This window comes from Euphorbia lathyris, chromosome 1, assembly GCF_963576675.1.
Source record: "Euphorbia lathyris chromosome 1, ddEupLath1.1, whole genome shotgun sequence".
In the NCBI taxonomy this organism is placed as follows: domain Eukaryota; kingdom Viridiplantae; phylum Streptophyta; class Magnoliopsida; order Malpighiales; family Euphorbiaceae; genus Euphorbia; species Euphorbia lathyris.
In genome coordinates, this window is record NC_088910.1 from 41883152 (window position 1) to 41901342 (window position 18191).

Below are 18191 nucleotides of genomic sequence, written 5' to 3' on the forward strand. Positions count from 1 at the left end.
ACAAAGCTTTATCCTATACCCATCAATTCTTCGGAGTTGTGAGGAGGGCCGGTGTAGCATTTTTTTTCGTAGGGGTTCATAGTTAGTACCTTTTTTTAGAGCATCATCATCAACTTCCAGGTTAAGTTTTTTCACAAAGGATGGCATCTTACGGAATCTGGTTAGATAGTCATGCAAAGGCTTGGTGCTCCTATGGCGGATATCATGCAAGTCAATGTTGATTCTCTTAACTTTTGTTACCCTTAACAAATCGGGCTATAAATAGGTCCTTCGGGTGCTTGAATGTGCTGGTTGATCCCATTGGCAATTCCTTGTACCACTTATGTGTTGTTCCAGCTAAAGTAGTAGGGAATATCTTACAGATGGCTACGTCATCCTGAGTGTATAAGTTCATCATACTCATGAAGGCATCACAATGCTCATTAGGGTCTTCCAATCTGGTGTATTGAGGGAGTCGAGGTGTATTCCAATGCGCGCCGGGGGGGGGGGGATGGTATGTCTATTACTTTCTGAGCCAAAGGAGTATGAGAAGGTATTTGATAGCCTACCATACCTTCGAGGAACCTTTGAAATAACACGTCTCATGAATCATCCATTCCTAGTCTGCCAGGCTCACTTGCTACTTTACGATTTTCAGAGGCTCTATAGTTAGGAGTTGCCTTTGAGCTAGGTTCATCACCTACCCTAGTTTGTTCAATGTTGGCATTATTGTCGGGCCCAATAAGGGGCTGCTTCCTCGTTATCGGTGTGAGGGATCGTTCCGCTGTAATGTACTCCCATATTTGGTGGTTATTATGCTGTAATTTTGTAGTTGAGCCTCCCTCATCTCGCTACGAAACTCCTACAGCTTTTGTAGGACTTGTGAAAGTCGCATTAGGATCAATGTGTTCACATTAAATGATATCTCCATGGTTATTTTCTATGTCATCGGAGTGCGTGAAACCTCATTCTTAGACTAACGAGAAGTTGTCGAGGCCAGGACCTCTTTCGGGATGCTTACCAAAGTCCTATCAAGAACTCTAAACTATTGCTCCCACCATAGGAGTGAGGACCTTTTGCAAGAAAGATTGCTCGATTGTTCGAGTTAAGAAGATAGGTTGAAGGTTGTCTAAGTAGTGATCCACGCTCACCACATCAAATGTTGGGTTTGGCCAAGAGCTCGATGGTCGACTCCGTCTCAGAGGTTGACTTGCGCTGGAGTGGACCCCTTGGGTACACTCTGATGCTAAAGTTAGTAAAGTTGTTAGGAAAAAGTAATGAAATTGATAGTAAAAATTTTCCTAAAGAGAGAAAATATGTTTTTTAATAAAAGGTCAAAAGAGGAAATTATCTTGTTGCCCTTAAGTAAAGCGTGGTTGTACACCGATGTATGAAGAGAGGACTTCCCGGATCTATAGAGGGATGGTGCCTCTTAGAGGTCTCAGACCCATTTGGTCTTGGGTCTTTAATTTAGAGAATTCATGTACTACTTAATAGTAATGGAACAGAATCTAATGTGATCCATCCCAAACATGGACTTAGACAAGGGTGCCCTCTCTCGCCCTATCTTTTTTGTCCTTTATGCAGAGGGTTTGTCTCAGTTGGTTAAATGTGCGAAGGAACATGGTGGTTTACAACGAATTCGTATTTGCTCTGGGGCTCCCATAATTTCTCACCTCTTTTTCGCTGATGACAGTAAGTTTTTCTTTAAAGTTGACAACGATAAGTGCTGGACCATTCAAGAAATCTTGGAAACCTTTGTTGTTGATTCTGGGCAACATATTAATCTACAGAAATCTAGTTTGTTTTTTAGTTACAATGTCCCTGCAGACACACAAAGTGAAATTAAAGGTCTCCTTAACATTTCCTCTCTTTTGAATACGAGTCGTTATTTGAGACTCCCATATCTTATTGGAAGGAACAAGAAAGTTATCTTATCGGGCGCGGGTCTGGCAATGGGTTAATGGTTGGAATGATAAAATGCTCTCGCAGGCGGGCAAGGAAGTTCTTCTCAAATCAGTGCTTCAGGTTATCCCTTTTTACTGTACGGGAGCTTTTTTGTACCAATTGTTCTCTATGATAAATTGCAGAGAATTATGAACTCTTTTTGGTGGGGCTCTATGCAAGGAGGAAATCAAAAAATCCATTGGCTTCTTGAAATAGGCTTTGTGCTTGGAAAGAGGAGGGAGGTATGAGTTTTCGTCATCTTTAGTCTTTCAATATTACTATGCTTGGGAAACATGTGTGGAATTTTGTTGTAAAACTTGATGCTCTGGCTATTAAACTTATCAAAGCTAGATACTTTCCCAAAGGGAACATTTTACACACTTATTTGGGTTCTAACCCGAGCTTGACTTTGAGGGGCATCTGGAAAGCGATAGATTGTCTATCTCATCGATTTCGTTGGCATATTGGAATTGGGGAGACTTTGAAAATTTTGAAAGATCTGTAGGTGTGGAATGAGAATTTTTACATAACAACATCGGCTCCAATGGGCATCATACCACAATTTGTATGTGATCTTTGGTTACCGGGGACCACCTTACTGGGATTTTATCGTCCTTAATCGAGTTTTGCAGCTCCAATGTTGCTTCAATTCTTAAACTGCCAAGCGGTTCGGTTTCTAATCCGGATAGTTTGTGTTGGTACTTCGATCTGAAGGTATCTATAGTGTCCGTTCTGGATATCGAGTAGTGGCTGAGAATTTTTTAGGTGATTTAGGGGTAGCTACTACTAATGTTGATTGGTTGAAAATTTGGAACTTAAAAGTTCCTTCTCAAGTGAAATTCTTCTTATGGAAACTCTATCGAGGATACCTTCCGCTTCGCAATAGACTTCTACTTAAGGGTCTAAATATCACCAATAGTTGTGCTTATTGTGGATTGTATGGGGAACATGAGCTTCATCTCTTCTTTGATTGTGACTTTGCTCCGAGTTGCTGGACTAAGGCCAATCTTTCTCTTGCAATTGCTCCTATTGATTACATTCCTGATTGGGTTCACTTGCTGTTGTCAAATCATGAGAATAAAGAAACGAAAGTTGATTGTATGGTCTTATATGCGATTTGGAGGCATCACAATGATCTGGTTTGGGCTAAACCAACTCCCTTCGTTGTTGTTTATGTTGATTTGGCTATGGGATTTCTGGATCAATATCGGTCATGTAAACAGCCTTTGCGGAAGTTTGTACTGCTGCTACTGTGTTGCAGGTTCACAATTGGAAGAGACTGTCTAGCTCTCGATTGAAACTGAACATGGATGATTCCTCCTTCCTTGAGCTGAATTCAACGAGTTCCTGAGGTTGGGAGAGCATCCCATTGCAGCACTTATATATCTCAAAGAAGCTCTCTCTTGGCTTAAATCTCACAATCTTCATGAGGTGCTTATTGAGACAAACTCCCAAATAGTAGCTAATACTTTTAACACTGGTCGTACTCTCTTCAATGAGCTGGATGGAATTATATCGGATTATAGACTTTTTGACTCTGCTATACGTATAGCTAAAATCACCTATGTTTCTAGATAAGCTAATCATATCGCTCATAGTTTAACTCAAGCATTTAAAACGCTACCCCTTATTTTTTATAAATATCTAATGGTTGTTGGCCTTTAAAGCTTGATTAATAGGAAACAAAGGGAGTATTATTTTATTTTATTTTAATTAAGGAACTAAATATGTATGCATAAAAAAAATATTATTAGGAGATTCTCCATTTGATTTTCTAATAAAAATAGGTGAGTGCAAGTAATATGAAAAAATAGGGGAAATCTGAAACTTGAAAGGGAGCAAGCAGTTATAGGAGAGGAGACGAAAGGAAGATTCTGTCATCCTTTTCACATGTACCTCCAAATCTAACCTTTTCTTTTACACTGAATTTAAATTTTATTTTTTGATTCTGTTTTTATATTATTTTTCGAGTTCTTAGTTACAGTCGTCTCCATCATCTCTATGTTCATGATGGCCATTAATCTCCTTTTAGCTTCCCTTTCACGAAACTATCTCTCTGTTTTTTCTTATTCTTCTTCCCTTTTCTATCCCTACCTTCCTCTCTACTTTTCCTTCTTCTTCCTTTAATTCCTCGCCTTTTCTCCCCCTAACTTCTTCTGCCTCCTCCCTCTTATTCTCAAAGTCAATTGTTCATTGTTATTCGACGGAAACAGTATATGATCTTCCACTCGATCTGAAATTGAGGACTGATATCGTGTTTTTCAATTGGAATTCTATTTAAGCCACCAGCATGCCGCAGGAATCACAGTCCGAACAAGAACCTGATGATTCCGATGCCGATTTCGTTGAGATTGACCCTACTGGTCGTTACGGTCGGGTCAGTTACTTATTTTTCTTCAATATTCTTCTGATTCTTTGTTTATGTCTCTGCCATATTTTGATTATTATGTTGTTTGGATTACTGTTTGGATTTAATTCTAATTAAGGAGTGATTTGGGTTATATTCGATTGCATTGTCTTTTTTTTTGCAGTATAAAGAGGTTCTAGGGAGGGGTGCGTTCAAAAAAGTGTATCCTTTTTGGCTTTTTCCTTTCCCTTGCTTATGTGGAATTTTGATGCCAATACTTTAATATATTAATACTTCTACGTATGGATTATTTATTGATCGAGTGTATTATGTGTATAATTCCTGTTTATCCTTGATGAAACTGCGGGATATTTAGATACAGAGCATTTGATGAATGGGAAGGATTAGAAGTAGCTTGGAATCAGGTTAAAGTGGCAGATCTAGTGCGCAATTCTGAGGATTTGGAGCGTCTATACTCGGAAGTTCATTTGCTCAAGACTTTGAAGCACAAAAACATCATCAAATTCTATAATTCCTGGGTCGACACCAAAAATGAGAATATCAACTTCATCACTGAGATTTTTACTTCTGGGACATTGCGGCAGTAAGCTTTTGAATCACATTACTGTGAATATTTATCCATGTAAGCTCCATTTGCTGATGAGATTGTTATAAATATTTGTCAGGTATCGGAGGAAACATAAACATGTTGATTTGAGAGCACTGAAAAAGTGGTCCAGGCAGATTCTGGAAGGCCTTTCATACCTTCACAGTCATGATCCACCAGTTATCCACAGAGACTTAAAATGTGACAACATTTTTGTCAATGGGAACCATGGTGAGGTGAAAATTGGTGACCTAGGTCTGGCTGCCATTCTTCAGCAGGCACGCTCAGCTCATAGTGTGATTGGTGAGGACAATGTTCTAAAGATTTTCGTAATTTTCATGCATGGAATTGTTATTTAGGCTTTCATTATATGAGAATAAATTGATAAAGTCAGTGTTCATGTGAATTTAGGCACACCAGAATTTATGGCACCAGAGCTTTATGAGGAGGAATACAATGAACTTGTTGATATATATGCCTTTGGCATGTGCTTGCTGGAGTTGGTGACTTTTGATTACCCGTATGTTGAATGTTCCAATGCTGCCCAAATATATAAGAAAGTAACATCAGTAAGGCATTTGAGATCCTTGCCCTAATATTGATTCTATTATTTCTTACTTATTATGAAATCTGTATTATGCCTCGAGTAAATTAGTAAAATTTGTGCAATCCCTGGCTGTATATTTCCTCTTTGCTTTTATTATTTGAGGAAAATGACCAATGACATGATGTGCTTATGCAATTCATTGTAGCATGGCATTAAGCTGTGCATGATAAATAGAATGATCTGTGTGCATTTTGGTGGATATCCTTCCTTCTGTTTTCGTGATTGTGTGAGACAGCTTTTCTCTTTAATAATTATCATATGCAACTATCCTATTTACTGGAAACAAAAATGAGGATTCTGTGATCATAGAATGCTCGCATATTGAATTTCTCAGCAGGCAGATACCAGATAAAAATCAACTTGCGCATGATTCTCCTATCAGTTGAAGATGTTGATAGGTTTTTTAGGCACAGCCAATGGAATATCTCCGGTTTATTTTAAGTGTTAAATCGTGGCCATATTGTCAATTACAAGCATTTTTTGCATTGCAGTTAATAAGAGAATGAGACAGAACCTCACCACATGTTCTATTCATTTCAATTGGTAGAGTGAGAATGAGAGGAGGCAGAAGAAGCATCAAGGATGCTCTTCTGCATACCCAAGCTTTAGCAATGGTCATTTTCTTTTATCATCTCCGAGTTTGCAAGGCAGTCAGATGTCTATTCTGCAGTGGCAAATGTTTTCTGGTTGAGAATATGTTTATATTGTAACATCTATAGTTGCTTTTGTGTTTGCTGAAGGTTTGCCAATAACTTAGAATATGACAGTATGTTAAGAATATGGAATCAATATTTCACTCTCAATCCCCTCTCGAATTCATATGCTTATTCATTCATTTTGACAGTCTACAGCTCCTGAGACAACAGATCTGCACTTTTATGATCTTACATTAGGAATTGTACTTATTGCCTTGTTTCCTTTTTTTTTTCTTTTTGGTGATAGGGAATAAAGCCTGCTTCCTTGGCAAAGGTGACAGATCCTTCTGTCAAAGCATTTATTGAAAAATGTATTTCAAAAGCTTCTGATAGATTGCCTGCAAAAGAACTTCTGATGGATCCGTTTCTTCTATCTGATGAGGAAAGAGAATCTGTGGGTTGTTCCTTACAGTTACAGCCCAAATCACATCCTTCAGGTAAAATGGTGTTGAAAACTTTAAACTAAAAAAGTTTCAAACTATAGTTTTTATTTTCTAGAGAAACCAGGGGAAAAATGAATAAATAAGTAAATGAGAGAGAAAAAGTAAATGCCTAAAAAGGAATTAACTCCCATGATGAATTTTCCCCTGAAATTCCTCAACAACATGGAGGTTCCAACCAACAGAAAGTCCTGTTTTTCTACATTGGATACAAATTTAGGGAGTAGGATCTCTCACAGCTTGCTTTTTGTCTTTTACATGAGAACTGCAGTTAGTAGTTTTGATCAGGCCAGTGTTGATACAAGTGACTCTTCCGTTGAGCTAAGTAGGGACTTTACTGTAGAAGGACAGAGGAAAGATGCAAATACAATATTTCTAAAATTAAGAATAGCTGATTCTACAGGTTCCCTTTCTCTTGCAACTTTCAGTTATTTAGCCTGTTACTCGCTCATCATTCTTTAAGTGATAACTGATGGACCTTTCAGGTCATATCCGTAATATCCACTTCCCCTTTGATATTGAGGTAGACACAGCAACAGATGTAGCCAGCGAAATGGTTCAGGAGTTGGACCTGACTGAACAAGATGTTCCATCAATTGCTGCAATGATTGACTCTGAAATTCGATCTCACATTCCAGATTGGGCTCCCATCTGCGCCGATGATATCTGCGGAGAGGTTACTGTCTCAGAAGCTTCTGTCTCTGAAGTCAAGGATGATTCGTTCTTAGTAAATGAAGTGAGCTCTCCTAGTCTGGCATTGGAAAGATTGCCTTCAGGCCGAAAGTACTGGTCTGACTTCACAAAAGCAGTTGGTGGAAGCTCTCCAAGCAGGCTGGAGCGCTCAAACTTGGCACCTAATGAGCTTGACCTCAGTAGCTACCAAGATGGTGGTGGTCGAAATTCGATGGAACAAGATGTGGAAGGTGAAGCACATGTAAGAGACAATTGTGAGACGGTAACAGACGTTGAGTCAAATGTTCACATGCTTGCTCAAAAACTTGAAAATCTGTTGGTAGAGCAGCAAAACGAACTAGAGGACCTGAAAAGGAAGCACAAACTAGCAATATCAGATCTTTTGCATGAAGCTTCAAGCGAAATTCACGAACAGGTTTTAGACTTGTGTGCATCCAAAATGCCTGATTATGGAACACACTGAAATGTTGTGTGTTTTAGAGATACGGGTACCATTAGAATCAAAAGCGCCGTGCAGTTTCACATCTCTAGGGTGGATGGTAACCAGATCGATTATAAAAAGTTTTGAGACCTGATAAATGTCATTGAGTGCTTGAAGACTTGAGTTCTAAAGAGCATATGCTTTTGTTGGCTGGCAATACCAAATTTTGGATAGTAAGGATGGCATGTGGATATTGAAGAAATAATATTGCAACTGAGAAAGCTCTGTACGCACATTCAGCATCAATATCATAACGAGTGCGATGCAAAAACCTTAGCTTACACTGGAGTAAATTGATGCTGATGAGGTGAGGACTGCTACTACTGATTGACTATACGTTTATTGATGCCACTGAAAATATTAGTTGATCATGTTGCTTTTACTTTTCAGTTTGATAGGGATGAAAATTTTGTGGAAATGTATACTTGTAAATATTTCGTACCAACTTTTTGTTTCGATTATGACATACGGTCTTAGTATTTGTTTTCACTTGGTTTTCTCATTATTTGTGCTGTTGAAGAGATGTATAGATCATGATTGATCTGGAGATGTCACCAAATTTGATGGACTGAACACATTCAAAGTGTTTGTTACTCTGTTGACAGCTTGGTTAGGAGACAATATGTGAAACGTTGTAGCTGAGAACCTCAGATGAGGTTATTATGCTTTGTCCTTATGATTCAATTTTTTTATTTTGTGGGAATCACAGTTATACATCTTTTTTAGATGATTAGATTTTTTATATATCATTTTCTTTAGACACCGTCAAATGGCAAAAAAAATTCTTGTGGTGCAATTTTTGCTGCTTGTTAGGGGTTCTTATGGACTTTATATCACTATCATCATCGTTGTCTTGTGTTGAATCACTCCTAAAATTTTGTAAAAAAAGAAGAAGAAAGCATTGAAATTCATTTCCCATTTTGGGGAATTTAGATGCAACAGTTTAATAGAAAAAATTAGAGGACCTCAGTTGACGACGTGGCTTCAACACAGACAAAGTTTCTATGGGCTACTAATAACATGTGATATGATGTTTATTATGAACCACAATTCATAAATGAAAATGACAAATTAGATTAGATTAATGGCGTCAAAGCTACTTGATTTTGAGACCTGCTTTATATTTTCAATCTTCTTATGAATTAAAATCTTTGAAGCACTAACCACTGCTGCTCCATTTATCTCAAAACAAAAATCATCTTAATGCATCTCAAATTCATCACATACAATTTAAATGATTTTTTTATTTATGGTTATTGGTCAAAATTGATAAATTTTAACAAATCAGTTTAAATATATCAGTTTTACTAGTAAAATTTGGGCTAATTTTTTAAAAGTTTATCAAATTATGGAGTTGATATACTTATGGCTAACCATTTTGGGGGTCATTTTGAAATTTAATTCATATATTGGTTATCTATCTATCCAGTCTATGTGTCAACATCTTCGGTATTGTTGGATGAAATTTCCATGATACCCTGGGTTACACAAACTCTGTAGAGTAGAGTGGATAAAACTCACAAGAGCCCCTCTTTACCAAAGAGATAACGAAACAAATCCTCTCCTCTCCTCTCCTCTCCTCACTTCGCATTCTTTGATTTTCCGATTCCCTCCATTCTTCAACCCCGTTCAACTTTTGCTTTTTTTACCCTAATCCTTACAGTCACTGCCATGGCAATTTCAGCCTCGGCCGCAGTTTCTACTTCCTCCAAATTAGCTTATCCTCATGCTTCCTCTTCTTCCTCTACATATCTATCCCCAAAACCCACCAAGCTAACCCCAAAAACTCTTCTCTCCTCTTCTTTCATTTCCCCCTTTCTTACCTCCTCCACTACAGCTACTTCTACCGTCATTACTCGCCGCCGTTCCTTCACCGTCCGTGCTGCCCGTGGCAAATTCGAGAGAAAGAAACCTCATGTCAATATCGGAACTATTGGCCACGTCGACCACGGCAAGACTACTCTAACAGCTGCCCTAACTATGGCTTTAGCCGGTATGGGGAATAGCGCACCAAAGAAATACGATGAAATTGATGCTGCTCCCGAGGAACGGGCCCGTGGTATTACAATTAACACCGCCACCGTCGAGTATGAGACCGAGAATCGCCACTATGCGCACGTTGACTGCCCTGGCCACGCCGATTATGTGAAAAACATGATTACTGGTGCTGCTCAGATGGACGGTGCTATCCTCGTTGTCTCCGGCGCCGACGGACCTATGCCTCAGACTAAAGAACACATCTTGCTGGCGAAACAAGTTGGTGTTCCAAATATGGTGGTTTTCTTGAACAAGCAAGACCAGGTTGATGATGAGGAGCTTTTGCAATTGGTCGAATTGGAGGTGCGTGAATTATTATCTTCTTATGAATTTCCTGGTGATGATATTCCGATTATATCTGGTTCTGCACTTATGGCTTTGGAGGCTTTAATGGCTAATCCTAGTATTAAACGTGGAGAGAATCAATGGGTTGATAAGATTTATGAACTAATGGATTCTGTAGATAGCTACATTCCAATTCCCCAAAGACAAACTGAATTGCCATTTTTACTTGCTATTGAAGATGTGTTTTCAATTACTGGTCGTGGTACTGTTGCCACAGGCAGGATTGAAAGAGGGCTCATTAAGGTTGGTGATATAGTAGATATTGTGGGTTTGAAGGATACTAGAAATACTACTGTGACTGGAGTTGAAATGTTTCAAAAGATTTTGGATGATGCTATGGCTGGTGATAATGTTGGGTTGTTGTTAAGAGGTATTCAAAAGGCTGATATTCAGAGAGGAATGGTTTTGGCTAAACCGGGCACCATCACTCCCCATACGAAATTCTCTGCAATTGTTTATGTGTTGAAGAAGGAAGAAGGTGGGAGGCATTCGCCTTTTTTCGCCGGTTACAGGCCTCAGTTTTACATGAGAACTACTGATGTTACAGGGAAAGTGACTTCCATTATGAATGATAAGGATGAGGAATCGAAAATGGTTATGCCCGGGGATCGTGTGAAGATGGTTGTGGAACTTATTATGCCTGTGGCTTGTGAGCAAGGTATGAGGTTTGCTATCAGAGAAGGAGGGAAGACTGTTGGAGCTGGTGTTATTCAGTCCATCATTGAGTAGTAGATATTTGACAAGGAAATGCGCTTGGCTTTTGCTCTTTTTGAACGTTATATCCTCAGATTTGTGCAATTGGTTTCACCATTTTATCAAAACTTTGGGAACCACTTCCATATATTTTGTAGTTTTGTTCTTTTATTTGCCCTTTTTGATGTTTAGTCTAGTTGAACTGTATTCTTGTGATAATTTCAATGTGAGTTCTTATCATCAGTTAATCATTCTTGGTTGGCTTCTAATAGATAAATGTCACCAACTAACTATTAGTAACATGCATTAGGAGAAGATTATGGTGGCTCATTATTCATCAGTCTGTCTTCAAGTTTATATCGGTCAGGGGTATTGAACTGCTGTCTGTTGCATATTCAGTTAAATTGATTGAGCTGCTGTCTGATGCATATTTCTGCAAATGTTTAGTTTATCATTGTTGATTCTGTGATAGTGTGTGCAGCAGTTGATGTCTGATTTTATAATCTCATCTGATTGATCCCTTGCTTGGACGTTGCTTGAAGGCCTTAAAAATAATTCTTTGATGTTAGTTGAATCCCAAGTGATTGCTTAACATTTTTAAGCCCCTGATATTTTTCAAGTTGTACTGCTTTATTTTTATTTCTATTATGTTTGCCTGAGCTCTTGAATAATTATTTATTATTATTATTATTATTTTTGTATGAATGAGCCCTTCAACCATTATTTGTATTTTTTTATTTACATATAAATAGAGGACATTTGTTCTTATTTTTAAATAATTGGTCTTGTTTAAACTGTGGAGGTTTATTCTTGGCTTAAGCAGAGGAGCAAATACTGTAATATCATGATGATGAGAATGTAGCATCATATCCTCCGAGGTAGCAAAAAATTGAGGTGCTAATGGTGAGGATTAGTCCATTAGTCAGCTTAAGGATGCTGTTCCTTTTTACCAGAATTTCTTTTTGCTTATTTCAGATTCTCCGATATACAGTTGCAAACAAAAATTATGAGTTTAAGATCAATTTGATTGACATACCGATGGCAAATGAATGTCATAGTTGAAAATAAGGAACTAAATAGCATAAATAAGCGTCTTTTCACTCTTCCTTCAAATACAGTAGCTAATGTATATCCAAAATCATGCTCTAACTAGAGACCATACATTAAAGAAGATTGAGTTGGCATTAAGATTCAGGAGTTCAATTGTTTTACTTATGGTTGATTATAAATATTTATAAATACAGCCTTGTTTTCTAGATGGCTCCTGTAATATTCGTCAACCGCCGAGGAATATTGTACCTATAATACTTTTAACAAGGAGAATGTCCTAAAATCATGCACCAGTTCTAAAAACCCCAGTGTCTTGTGGATGCATCAGTTTGCACCATTCGGAAAATTTTCGACTCCCAAAGCTGATCTAGAAGATGGTTGAGGCTATCAACTCTTGAACAAATGCAGCTCTCTGCTTTCTTTCTTCACAATCCACCTTGTCACCTCCGCCAACTGAAGATATCTCACTGCTCCACTCCAAATGAACGAAAAGAACAGAAAATTAGCAGCATTTGAGTTGTGTATCATCGCCAAATCTTAAACTTAAGTTCCATGCTCAAATACTAAGACTTGCAAACGGCCGGGTTTCATCTCTTACTAATAAGTTGAGAAGCGAGGAACAGCTTTAATGGTAACACAGAAAATATAAGCAACACATCCAGAAATCTCAAAACAACGATTAGCTTTCATGACAGGTTCAATGCTAAAAAGGTGAATGTTACTGGTCTCTAATGTTGGTTTGGTCCCAGTGAGAAGTTCATTGAGTTCTTAAAGCTAGCATATGGATGGAGAAGTGTTCTTTGTTCTATTCTAGCTAACTGATTAATGCCAAATATGGTAGAGGAAGATACACTTTATGGATTCCACAAGATGTTATACCAGACAAACTATAAAATTGAGGACAGAAAACAAACTACTATAAGGTAGCCGGTTTCTGTTAATAAATTCACTTTCCATATCAGGGTAAAAAGTAAAAAATCGACATTTATTAGTCTCAAATCAACTGCATCGTCTTATACGATTCCTATGTGTTAATAGACAAGTCTCCTAGACATGATCAATGCAGTTTTATGCTTATGCAGTATAACATAAATGCCCAACATGCAGTTTCTACAGGGATTATTAAGTTACAAGGCACAAACATGAAATGAAATAATAGAATATCACAGTAACAGATCAAAAGCATACCCTTTTAAATAAGCAGTATTCTTGAAAGATTCATCCTGCTGGCTTCCTTCAGGGTGTGAATTGGGTATACTGCCAAGAAATGGTGAGAGAAGCAGATCTGGTGCAGCTTCATTTGCGTATCCTCGACCATTTGTTGAAGACCAAAGAAACGAGCTTAGTTCCTTGCTTATCATACCTGAACCAGCAGTCCAGAGTCCTGATTTTAGAGATTTTCTCCTGCGCTGCAAATCATAAAACATATATTTCAGGTTAATGAAACAATGTGACTGATGGAATTGTACACAAAATGCGTATCCTCCCCAGTATATTGGGAAATATGGTTCCTGTAGCAACTCCGACTAGCTCAGGACTAAGGCCAGCTGATTTTGAATGCGTGTGAAGATCAACAGCAAGCCAGAAGTACCTTTAATGAACTTGCATGGTGTACTATGAAATGTCCAATCACATCTTTCCCCAGATTTCCAGCACAAAGCGGGCAGACCTGACAGTATTCAATTCACAACTTCAGTATTCAACAAAATAGCAAAATGAATCGTGTGAAGCAGTGGCCAGTCGGTGGTTTCCGAATCGGACTGCTGATGCTAACTCCTATCAGAACAAGCAAATTGGTTGAGTATTATGGAGTCCTTATCTTTTTCAAATTTGCTAGAATAAAATCCATAACGAGAGAGGGGGGAGGAGGGAGTGGAGTGGAGTGGTGGCAGGGGTGTTCGAAAGGTTGGAGAGGAGGAGCGTATATCAATATTATTCAGTGATTCAAGCCTAACCAAATAGGTTCTCAGGTAACATCTATACATAGACAGATATGCGAATTGGCCTAGGAGCATAAGTAGAGGACAGTTAGCAAATAAAGAGAAGAACTTACTGCATTTTTTAAGTCAAAGCAGTGTTCGTCCTGCAAATGGCCACAGAGTATGTGGATTTCAATCTCTACATAGCAGAAAGGGCAAGGAAAGTAAGCTCTAGCATCCTCATCTCCATCAGAATCATCTATTGCCAGATGATTATCTGTTGATATTTAAAAAATTGGGAGAACACGAAAAAGTTATGCGCAATCTAACAAGTAGTGGCAAATAAACACATAACTATTACCAAGCCATCATTTCACAATGTCAATTCAAATAAGTCGAAAGCACAGAACCAAAAAAACATTGTCTTTTAACAACTACACTTCAACTAGACAATTAAAAAGAAGAAAGTCTTGAATAAATGCACTGCAATGATATTAACTTTGATCTAAGAACATGAACAATCTTCTGTAATCCTTCAATATCAAAACTAGGAATAACCTCTCAGAAAGAGCAAGAAACATTTGAAATTTTGAATGCCCTCAAATCATGCTGAAACCTATAGAAAAGCCATTTGTGCAACCTAAGAAACTCAATACACTTCCGAAGCGAAAGTGGCCTAAAACAAAATTAACTTTTCTCTTCAACAAAATCTTCTATGGACACACTCCCAACCCTAAATTTCCTTAATCCACCAAATGAAAATCTTCCAAAATTCAAGGATTCTAATCATATACTCCTACAACATAAAACGGAACACTACTTGTGTACTAATCTTAACAGGGGCAAAACCCCACAACAAAACACCTCCTCTATTTTCCCAAACACATCTCCTGAAATCCCTCAGGAAAACAATTAAAGCACAACAAGAACACCTAACAGAAGCAATATCCATAAACAAAATGAATTTATCAGCCATTTCAACCAGACAAAAATGGAGTAAAAAACCTAGGAAACCCAGATTACAAACTGACAATTAAGAAACAAAATAAAACAAGGAAAAAGAGGAGAGCAATGACCAGAGGTATATCTGGCAGCGAGTTGAGCAGCAGATAGGTGCTTAGCAGAATGGACTCTGGAGGACCAGAAATCAACATCCATTTCGGCAGCAGTATTAGGTTTGCCGGCGAGAAACGTGAAGCTCCGGCGAGGGAAAGGATAGTAGTAGTAGTATTGATGAGGGATAGAAGAAGTGACTAGTGACTGGTATAGACTAAAGAGTAACTTCTTCTACTTTTGTTTACTCAATATATTGCGCTCTGACATTGATAAAACCTTTTTCTGACACACAAAAGCTATATCATGGATGTCTGACACGTGGCGATTGATTAAGTTCCCATTAAATTATTAATTATAGGAGCTAAAGACTGATTAGTTTAGTTATAAACTTTTTTACATGGATTAGTTGGAACCAACTTCTGAAGTCAAATTAAATAAAAGAAACACAACAGAACAAGACAAACCCCCCTCTATTCATTCTTAACTTTTAAGATATTGACCTCTTCTAGCTTCCGATCCGTTGGATAGTAGAAGATCTGAGTAAGCAGCGGTTTAAAGTTACGAAGTTTAAATAAATAGTGATGGAACCAAAATCTGAACATTAAAAGCAAAATCGTGTAAAAAAACTAATGCTCCCGCAAAAAAATTAAATGTGGAGTTTTTGGGCCGATCAAAAAGTCACTCGATACTCCCCATTTTCTTTGGCTCCATCCCCTATAAATAAGGAGACTTGTATCAAAATAGATAATATTAATGTGGTACTTAGAGGGTGTTTAGTTGTTTACTTTTTACTTCATGTTTGTCTTTTCAGTTTAAAAGGTAATGTTTGAAGTGTTTGGTTAGACACTTCCTGTTTGCATTTTATAGCTCAAAAGTAGCTTTTTGCAAAAGCATGAAATCTCTACTTTTTAGAAAAACAGCATTTTCAAAAGACAAACAGCAAACAGGAACAGCAAACAACAAGTAGCCAAACGAGCGCTTGAAAAATGAGCATAATCATAAATGATTTTATACTATAACACATTTTAAAATGAGGTGGTTTAAATAATAAAAAATGTATGGAAACGGACAACATATGTTGGAAATAATAAAAATTGGGAAACATGGTACTAAAAGCTAAGGTGCATAGTAAAGTGAGAAACCTAAACGGTAGGAGAGAAGAATAATGTGAAAACTAGATATAGGGGACAGTTGATCAAGTGCCATTCATATTCTATCAAAAAGTCCTCTATTTCTAGGCCACTTGTCAGTTTCTTATTGGTTACTGAAGTGATCAAACAAAAAATTCTCATAATCTCGAGCCGCCTGTTAATACGATAGATAATGTGGCGAGGCTACACATATATCCTCAAGTAATGCCCAGTTCTTTGATTAACAAACTCGTTAAAAAGTTGATTAGTGTGTGATTGATTCCAAAAAAACATATTTATTTCAATGACAAAATAAAAATATTACTAATAAAGACATGGGAATGAGCACAAGAAACTAGTGACGGAAAGTAGGCCAAAACTAGTGATAGAAAAAATAAAAAAAATTCAAGTATTAGTGGAGCTTGGATTGAAAAGTACATTTTTGAATTAATTCTCAAAGTAATTTAGAGATGAAGCTTGAATTGATCATTGAGAGTGGTTTATAGATGGTGATTGAATTGATTCGGAAAAGTGTTATTTTAAAAAACTTACATTATGTGTTGTGTTGTTTGTTATATACTTCATTCGTTCCAGAATAGATGTTTTTTAGAGTTTTTTTTTGTTTCATAATACATAATATTTTGATTCAATCCATGCACATTAGTTGATTTTTACCAAATATACTTCTATTTAAGTTACTTTTTTATTTTGAAAATAGATAAAAGTTAATTAGTTGATGTAATTAATACAAGAGTGACAAAGTTTTTAGTTAAAATTAATTGCATTTTTTAGTTATTGTGTCTTAACCTTAAATTATAGAGAAAATTACATAAAAAATCAAGTTTAAATTTTATTTTACATTTAAGCCATTTCTATTTTGTGTTTTTATCATTTCATACTTTTATTTCTAATTTTGTCAAATTCAGTTACTTTTTTATTATTCAAAAATTATAATTTTGGAAAAAAACGGAAAAGTGAAATACAAAAGTGGTGAAAAACTGAAAAATATGACAAAATAAGAAATTCTTTATTAAGTTATGAGGAAATTGTAAATATACATTTGATTATGACTTTTCTGTAATTCACCCTAAATTATACTTAGATTAAATTCAAAAAAAAAGTTATAGTTGATTAAAAATGTTGGCATTAGATTTTTTCCAAATTAGTTTTTTTCAAATAAAAAACGTTGGCATTAGTCATTAAATAGTCTTTCTAAATTCCCTAATTTATCTCGGATTCTTTCCAAATTTCCTAATAAAAACTTTGGGCATCAATTCCCTAATTTATCTCAAAGTATTTCTATAATTATCTTTCCCACCTATCAATCCCAACAAAAATTTATAATTTATCTCTCCCTTTTTTAATCACACTTCAATCCCAAAGAATATTAAACAGTAATATTATGCTACATCCTCGGTTCATCTTCTCAATTCATCAGTTATATAATCAATTTTGTTTTCTAATCACCTCAATGTGAAACTTCCAATTACTAATAGCCTTTTTTGTTGTCTTTGAGAAACACTATCAGATTCTGATTTACTCGGTCTTCAAAAGCAATTTGGAAAAAGCGTATCAAAATCTTCCAATTTCAAGAACTTAGGCGCTAAACCTCGTTAAATGATGTGATTTTCAAATTTGGTTTTTCATTTTTTTGTTATCATGTTTTGTATCGTAAAGAGCATAAAATCTATTAGAACTATTTTATAATTTATTAAATTTAAGAAATTTACTTCTAGAAATGCTCATAAACATCATTTTGTATAAGAAATTGGGTACTTAAAGCAATATAAAATATTTTTATTAGATATTAGTGTCATTTTTAAGTAATCTTCTTTTATACAATTTACTTTTCTACTTATTTTTTTATTCCCACTTATTTATTAGGGTCTCATTTGGTAATTCGCCCCTGTACCTCTAAAATCTCAGGATCGGCCCTGGTGACCGATTAATCCAACTGTTTCGACCCCTAATATTGATGTTAATAATATTTTGTGGAGTATTATTAATTCAACCAAAATATTTTTATTTCCATTAATACGTTTCCTTTTAACCTTATTTTTCCTTTCTTTAATACCATTGTGGAATGAATAATTTTTTTTTTGCTTAATAAATTTTTTTTTGCTTAATAAATTTTTTTTGCTTAATAAATTATTGTTTTAGAATTT

At 36.4% G+C, this 18191-nt stretch overlaps 3 protein-coding genes across 4 annotated transcripts; 2 read left to right on the plus strand and 1 right to left on the minus strand.

The window, feature by feature from the left end:
* Positions 1-3711: 3711 nt before the first annotated feature.
* On the plus strand, positions 3712-8285 carry LOC136229791 (probable serine/threonine-protein kinase WNK3). The gene is made up of 8 exons (XM_066018684.1): positions 3712-4303; positions 4458-4495; positions 4650-4877; positions 4960-5183; positions 5292-5449; positions 6430-6619; positions 6894-7025; positions 7108-8285. The coding sequence occupies exons 1-8, from the start codon at positions 4217-4219 to the stop codon at positions 7776-7778; spliced, it is 1728 nt and encodes a 575-aa protein (XP_065874756.1). The 5' UTR covers positions 3712-4216; the 3' UTR covers positions 7779-8285.
* Positions 8286-9326: 1041 nt separating this feature from the next.
* Positions 9327-11122, plus strand: LOC136229801 (elongation factor Tu, chloroplastic). The gene has a single exon (XM_066018693.1). It carries the CDS (start codon positions 9468-9470, stop codon positions 10905-10907), a length of 1440 nt encoding a protein of 479 aa, XP_065874765.1. The 5' UTR covers positions 9327-9467; the 3' UTR covers positions 10908-11122.
* Positions 11123-11935: 813 nt separating this feature from the next.
* On the minus strand, positions 11936-15143 carry LOC136229812 (protein DEHYDRATION-INDUCED 19 homolog 5-like). Of its 2 annotated transcripts, none has more exons than XM_066018701.1 (5): positions 14917-15140; positions 13975-14117; positions 13513-13590; positions 13110-13330; positions 11936-12388 (listed from the first exon to the last, which is right to left on the minus strand). In XM_066018701.1, the coding sequence occupies exons 1-5, from the start codon at positions 14996-14998 to the stop codon at positions 12289-12291; spliced, it is 624 nt and encodes a 207-aa protein (XP_065874773.1). In that variant the 5' UTR covers positions 14999-15140; the 3' UTR covers positions 11936-12288. The 2 variants fall into 2 exon arrangements, with proteins under 2 accessions (XP_065874773.1, XP_065874779.1); XM_066018707.1 differs by lacking the exon at positions 11936-12388 and adding an exon at positions 12395-12544 and having other exon boundaries at positions 14917-15143.
* Positions 15144-18191: the final 3048 nt, after the last annotated feature.